General features: G+C 33.5%; 1 protein-coding gene across 1 annotated transcript; it reads left to right on the forward strand.

The window, feature by feature from the left end:
• Positions 1–442: 442 nt before the first annotated feature.
• LOC127119283 (isocitrate dehydrogenase [NADP]) lies at positions 443–7,553 on the forward strand. The gene is made up of 15 exons (XM_051049493.1): positions 443–811; positions 892–935; positions 1,986–2,095; positions 3,074–3,111; positions 3,320–3,397; positions 3,804–3,857; positions 3,941–4,042; positions 4,165–4,253; positions 4,354–4,457; positions 4,592–4,660; positions 4,743–4,858; positions 5,825–5,859; positions 6,086–6,228; positions 6,416–6,538; positions 7,100–7,553. The coding sequence occupies exons 1-15, from the start codon at positions 547–549 to the stop codon at positions 7,197–7,199; spliced, it is 1,470 nt and encodes a 489-aa protein (XP_050905450.1). The 5' UTR covers positions 443–546; the 3' UTR covers positions 7,200–7,553.
• The last annotated feature ends 450 nt before the right edge of the window (positions 7,554–8,003 follow it).

An 8,003-nucleotide genomic window follows, 5' to 3' on the forward strand; every position in this document is an offset into this window, starting at 1 on the left:
GAACAACCTTGATTCGAATCATGAGCCTTCATGTTTCTTCGATCTTGAATTTGAGAAACGTGATTTGAATCATGATCTCATCTGATTCGAATCATGAATATTTTTTTACAAAACAAAATTTAATACTGAAAACTTGATTCAAATCATGGATTGATGTAATCAGAACCGTGATTCAAATCACAATTCAAAATTTTACAATTTTTTATTACTTAATTTGAATATTTTCATCTTGAATCATATATTATATATTATGTATTTGACTCATCAAAATATTATTATTATTATTATTATTATTATTATTATTATTATTATTTTTGAGATATTCTTTTAAGAGAAATAAACTCGTAATTATTTAAATTAAAAATATAAATAAACATTTATTTCATTTAAATAAAAAAAATTATGTTATTATTAGCAAGATTAAGGAGTAAATGACGAATATCGGATTATGAAATCAAATCGATGTGTTTCACAAAAGACGGGGGTATAATCCTAGTCGCATCGAGTAGAAAGGGTTAACCAAAGTCAAAACCCATAGAGGAAGTTATGTTGAGAGCATCACCATCATTCTTTCGATTAACCACCACCACCACCACCACCACCACCAGAATGTTCTCTTCTACTTCTTCCATTTCTTCTCTCAGAAACCCTAACTTCCTCTTCCCTTCAACTTCATCACCGCATTCTTCAAAACTCTCTCTTCCTCCTCACTCTCTTTCGTTTTCCAACAATCGCAATCGCAATCGCATCTCCTTTCGATGCTTCGCTTCTCGTCCCATTCATGTCGTCAATCCCATCGTCGAAATGGACGGTAACCTCTGCTTCTTCGCAGTTCGTTACTTCACCACTGTTATTTATTTATTAATTAATATCATTGTTTTTGCTTTGCAGGTGACGAAATGACCAGGATTATATGGACGATGATAAAGGATAAAGTATGAATTCATGAATTCTTATTAATCTCACTTTTTATTGCTTTATTAAATTATTTCATTGTTTTCTATCTGCTAAAAAGCATGCATAGACACTCTGGTTATGTGCCAATGTTTTGTATGTGTTAGTGCTCGATGATTTTAGATTTTCTATTGTTAGTAATTCCACACATTTACCGGTCAGCAAATATGCGGCCGCGAAGGATTGAGATTAGATGGATATGTGGTCAAATTTGGTATTTTAGATATAAAGAAAAATTAAACTCTATCTTAAAATTTAGAAGCTCAATCTCAATCCAAAAGCATTGATGCATTGACTGCTTGAATGTGTGAGATTGTGACTATAGGCGATCCAAATTCGTTCTGGTAGACTATTTGATGGTTTTCTATCTGCTAAAGAGAACATACGTAGACACTTAACACGTGTGATAGTTTAAGAAAATGAAAGCGATCTAATGTATTTATATGTGTTAATGTTTTGTATGTGTATAACACCTGACACGTAGCTTGATGGATTTAGATTGCCTACTTTTAGTAATTCCATACATTAAATGGTCAGCAAATTCGTGACCGTTGGATTGAGATCTTATGGTCCTGCGTTCAAGCTCGGTGTTTTAGATTTAAAAAAAAATTAAAATCTACGTTGAAATTTAGATAGTTCAATCTCAATCCAAAGATCGTTGATGCATTGACTGTTTTAATGCGTGAGATTGTGACTACGGTTAGCAGTCCTACACATTTACGTTTTAAAAAAATTAGAACTTCGATTGCCTACAGTTAGCAGTCCTACACATTTTACATTTACGCTGTAAAAGCATAGATGACAGTTAGATCGGGATAAGACTGTCCAACATTTAAATTCGGTATTTAAAATTTTTTTTAAATTTAAAAATGTGCATTGAAATTTGAACGGTCCAATAACCGGCATGGTAACTACATAGATGCGTGGGATTGTGACTACCGGCAATCCAAATTTGTGCTAGATAGACTATTGTGATTTTCTTTTTTACATTAACGAGTGGTTCTTTTTTTTTATATTTAATGTGAATGCAGCTTATATTTCCTTACCTGGATCTAAACATAAAGTATTTTGATTTGGGGATTGAAAATCGCGATGCTACTGACGACAGAGTGACTGTCGAAAGCGCGGAAGCTACTCTCAAGTCAGTGATTTTCTTTCATGAATGGAAACATCAAAGCATGATAATATAACATGAATTGGCATTTTAATTATTTTTTTTATTTTACTATTAGTGATTTGTGTTTTTGCTGAGAATGTTAGATTGGAGGGTATAGAAAGGTATAAAAAATGCAAGTAGATAAATTTTCTTGATATGGTGAGAATTGATAGCCACTTAATGCTACTTATTTAGTTTCATTGAAGTTGTTTGAGAAGTTAAGTTATGGCTTACCCGGGGAAGCTGTTAGGGGTTTTTCCTTGTATTTTCTGTTATGGTAATTAATGTCGTATATATTTTTAGATGATTTGTTTAGGGTTTTTCTTTTGACCCTAAACAAATCGTCCAAAAAGATATACGATATCAATCATCGTAACGGAAAATCCAACAAAAGCAAATATCCTAAATAAATCGACTAAAAAGAAATACGACATCAATCATCACCATAACGGAAAATGCAACAAACCAAAAACCCTAAACAAAACGCCTAAAAAGATACAAGACATCAATCACCATAACTAAAAGTCCAATAAGCTTTGTGCCTGTCCTCCTACTTTAGCTGCATTTTGCAGGTTAGGTTTACTGGTTTTGTTTTGACCATTTACCAAAAGAGAGGAACCAAAAAAGTTATGGGAGTGTTTGTTTTGTGTAATCTCTTGGTACATTTTGTTGTAGTGGAGAACTTGCATAATTAATGTCTTTTTAATTCGGACTGCATGAATTATGTTTTGTCCCGCAAACATGTGATGCTCTGCCAATGTCTGTTTCAAGGAATTTGCCATAAGTTACATGCTTGTAATGGGACTGTGCAGCTTCACTGCAATTTTACCTTTGTTTTAACTAATGTATCTCTTCCTTTTTATTTCGGAGGGCTTCTTATCCTGCTGCCAATCCCTCTCTCAGTTTTATAAACAAAATTAAACTACATTCCCATTTGTTAATTGAAACTTCTATTTGCTTCAGGTACAATGTTGCTGTGAAATGTGCAACCATAACTCCTGGTAAGTTGTACTGGGCTTTAAATAGATGTAATGCTCCGTATCATGCGTCATTTGACCTAGTGCCATACTCATGAATTTAAATCATATCATGTAACATTCTACATAGTACATGACAAGTGGACTCTAGTTCATGCTCTTGATTAGTTTATAGTCTTTCTTTTACAAAATAATAGTATCTGAAGTTCTGAACTCTATTTTGAATTTTCAGATGAGACCCGAGTCAAGGAATTTGGACTGAAGTCTATGTGGAGAAGCCCCAATGGCACAATAAGGAACATTTTAAATGGTTGTTATATGCACATATTATTGAATGCATGCATCAAAATTAGTGATGTTAGCCCTTTTACTTACTTCATGCCAATGTCAGTTCCCCCATATGTTTTATTTTAGGTGCATTTATGTACATATATACAATAGTGGAAGAGATATTAGTATGCAGAGATTAGAGATACAACTGTGTGTAGTTTTTTATATTTTACTTGCAGGATTTTTACATCTGATTACTTATTTTTGGAACATGCATACAAATGTATGAGAAGTTTATGCTATTTCTATTCTATCTATTATGATGCAGTTATCTACTACATCAGATAAAGATACTGATCTTGGGATAGGGAATGTTACTATCCGAAGGAAAAAAAATCCTGGATAGCTTTAAATTTTTGCTTAAGATATTTTCCCTTTTCTTCTAGGTACTGTATTTCGTGAGCCCATAATATGCCGCAATATACCCAGAATTATTCCTGGTAATGTCTTTAGCTGTAGTTTGATTCTTAATGAAGTTAAAATACTAGAGAGTGCCATTTGAAACTTATTTTTCGGTTTACAGGATGGAAAAAACCCATCTGTATTGGTAGGCATGCTTTTGGTGATCAGTATCGTGCCACCGATACAGTAATCAACGGACCGGGGAAGCTTAAGCTGGTATTTGGTATGTTAGTTTCCGAAGGCCTGTTTTCTGATGGAGTTTTTTTTTTTTTTTTTTTTGAGGTCTAATTATCATTTTTAGACATCACATACGTAGTTTACATTTTTTTACTATCTTGAATTCAGTCCCAGAAGATGGTAACACTCCAGTGGAGCTTGATGTTCATAATTTCAAAGGCCCTGGTGTAGCTCTTGCTATGTACAATGTTGATGAGGTTTGCTAATTTTATATTCGGTGTATGCTAACTAAATGTTTAAAACTTGTTTTTGTTGCTTTTTTTTTGTATTCAAACACTTGTTTTCCTTATATGTCAGTCCATTCGAGCATTTGCTGAATCATCCATGTCACTAGCATTTACAAAGAAGTGGCCACTTTACTTAAGCACCAAAAACACAATTCTCAAGAAATATGATGGCAGGTGATTGTTCCTATATCTTACGTTAGAGTTCATGTTTCAATTGTCGCTTTCATATGACACTTCTTTTTAATTCAGACAGCCTTTCTTTTCATTTGCTTCTATTGGAGATGATTTACAGTTTGATATCATTACAGATTTAAAGACATATTTCAGGAGGTTTATGAGGAAAGGTGGCAGCAAAAGTTTGAAGAACACTCAATATGGTTTGTTTTGATGTTTATGAGCCAACGTTTTTTTTATGCATTACATATACACATTTGATGGTTGACGTTTGAGTGACTTCAGGTATGAGCATAGGCTAATTGATGACATGGTGGCATATGCACTCAAGAGTGAAGGTGGATATGTTTGGGCTTGTAAAAATTATGATGGCGATGTTCAAAGTGATTTACTTGCTCAAGGTAATATGAAGACCTTATCGTTTATATTGAACCATGGTGATTGTATGTATGATATCAGTCAGATCAGACGTAACCGCCACCAACGTTTCTGATTAGATCAATTACCCAAACCATGGAAAGTGGTAACTTTTTTCAAATACCGAGAAACACATTGTATGCTTATCTAACCGATTTGGCTCAGCTGGCGTGCACGTCAGGTCAATAAAACTATATATAGATCACATCATTGTAATTTGCTTTGTTTGGATCTATTTTATTGACATCTGATTATCGTATAATTTAACCTTGACAAAGGCATTAGTAAAATTGGAAGTTACACTTTCCATTTTCTGTTGTCACAGACTTTTCATTAACTGAATTGGTAGTTACAAAAGATAGCAACTGGTTGCATTTATAGAAGCAACCAGTTGACCTGCAATAGCATGTGGATTACATTCAAGCTGACATCTGTGACAGATATAAAAAACCTAAGCTAGCTTAGCCTAGCATACCTTTAATAGGCATTATTAGTATGATTTTTTTTTGTTATTATGGGTTTGTACAAAAAGTGAGAAATGTCCGTAAGAAAAAAGTTTGTTAGGGAAATAAGCAATTACCCAAGTGTTTCAGGTGCCAAGTTTTACAAACAAGGGACACTACTGCCTTTTGCATTCATGTTTACCTTTGTATACATTTGTGCATAAAGAAATTTATTGCTTTTCTCTTCAAAATGAATTGAACATTAACATGATGTATAGCATAAAGTAGCAAGGCAATGGGGAATCATTTGTCCTTGTTCCTGATTAGTTGTTACTTAAATCTTGAAATTTGTATGTCTTGGATTGTCGGCTTATGTAGTCTATTATCCTTGTGAATGTGACTGTTCTGGTGTGGTTGTTAATTTCGTTTTCATTAGTTGAATGTATTTGTGAATTGCAAAAGAAAGCATTTGAAATTTGTGTAATGAATAATTCTGAATGTGTGCAGGATTCGGCTCATTGGGCCTCATGGCTTCTGTGCTGGTATGCATTAGATTCTTATTCTTACTACAATATTTTTCATCAACACCGTTATCTCTATTTTTTTTATTTTGGATGTCTTATGTTACACTTTGCAACAAAAAATTGCAGTTATCTTCTATTTTTTAATTTTGGATGTCTTATGTTACACTTGCAACAAAAAATTGCAGTTATCTTCTATTTTTTGATTTTGGATGTCTTATGTTACACTTGCAACAAAAAATTGCAGTTATCTTCTGATGGCAAGACATTAGAAGCTGAGGCAGCTCATGGAACTGTAACTCGGCATTTCCGGTTTCATCAAAAGGGACAAGAAACCAGTACAAACAGTATTGCTTCCATATTTGCATGGACAAGAGGACTGGAACATAGGTACTCTGTTGCTTGTTTCAAATTCTTGTGCATTTTGATGTTCTTTTGAACTTTTCCCTTGTCAATTGCACACAGTATTGCTTCCAAACTCTGTCAAGGTTGATATAGATTAATATAGCTGGACTACCTTCCTTTTTGTCTGTTTTTCTGAATCTGTTATTGATGTGAATATGTTCTTATGTACCAGAGCCAAGCTGGATAATAATGAAAAATTACTGGATTTTGCTAAGAAGTTGGAGGCTGCATGTGTTGAGACAGTAGAGTCAGGAAAGATGACCAAAGATCTTGCCCTTCTGATTCACGGGCCTAAGTAAGTGAATCTCCTTCCCAACTGTGTTCACTCATTTGAATATTTTGCTATTGCAAACATCTTCTGAAATTTCGAGTTTTAATTTAACTTTGTCATTCTTGTGTCCTGCATCAAAGCAACTGTTTGTTTTAAGATTTTATTATTTGATGAAATGCTTATTATAAATATTTTACTTCATATTACATGTGAATTTCATATGATATATCATATACTTGTGTTTATAGTCTAATTTAAGTGGTTTGTGGAATGTGTCTACTTAAGCATGTGTTTTTAGCCGTTAACCAATATACTTGTGTTTATAGTCTAATTTAAGTGGTTTGTGGAATGTGTCTACTTAAGAACGTGTCTACTTGTGTTTATAGTCTAATTTAACTGGTTTGTGGAATGTGTCTACTTAAGCATGTGTTTTTAGCCGTTAACCAATATATATAATTACAACGGTCTTCGTTAGCCTGTTATTACACTTGGGCAGAGAGTTTGCTGTAGACCTGTAGTCAATGTTGGAGTCAATATTTGCAAGTAAATTTATATCTAATTGTTATGATATTGGATTGTGTGCAGGGTATCGAGGGAATTTTACTTGAACACTGAGGAATTTATAGATGCTGTGGCGTCTAATCTCGAGAGTAAGCTCCGAGAGCCTGCAACTGCAACGGTCTAACTTACTTTTTTTGTTGGGGTGGTAAGATGAAGGGAAACTGGAAAAGCTATGGCTTGATGGATGCCTTGACATGGGTTAAAATCCTATAGCCTAGGAAAGCATTGAACATAGGAGCCTGTAATGATAAATTTTTGGGACCTTGGTTACTAATGGCTTCCGCATTCTTATTGCTTGTTTTAGGTCGATTTTTAACACCCTTCAAATTTAAAGTTACAGTTTGTAGGTTATGAAAAATCACAGCCAACGGAAGTGTATCCAACATAGGCTTAGACTGTAATAGTTAATAATTTGTTGTTGAAAGAAACAGAACTGTAATAATAGTTAAACAATAGATATCAGCAAAGTTTGAACTAAGGGAATTAAGAAAGTACAAATAAGTTTATGTGAACAAATTGTGCATATGAGGATATGATTGTGTAGATTTGATGGCTGGTATGAAAATGGATTTCATGCTGTCAATGATTTTGATGTTGACACAGATCTTTTATAATAGCTACACTGTGCAACGTCTGTAGACGATTTGTGGTCTTCTTGGGAGGGATGATTTGGAGGGGAGGAGACAGAGCGTGTGTTTTTTCTTAATAAAGCTATAAAATAATTTAAAAATAAATGAAGTGCCTTTGGATTGTTATATGATTAAGTAGATTTGTAAATCAGATGTAAGATTTTATTTAATTAAATAGGTTCATAATAATCTTTCTCATTGCTTCACTGCCTTGGATGGAAAATTTCTTGGGCAATAATAGAGTTAATTGCAGCTAGCATAAGATAGATAATAACATAAATTTGTCTCAATTTAGCACA

The sequence above is a fragment of the Lathyrus oleraceus genome, chromosome 1 (genome assembly GCF_024323335.1).
Source record: "Lathyrus oleraceus cultivar Zhongwan6 chromosome 1, CAAS_Psat_ZW6_1.0, whole genome shotgun sequence".
In the NCBI taxonomy this organism is placed as follows: domain Eukaryota; kingdom Viridiplantae; phylum Streptophyta; class Magnoliopsida; order Fabales; family Fabaceae; genus Lathyrus; species Lathyrus oleraceus.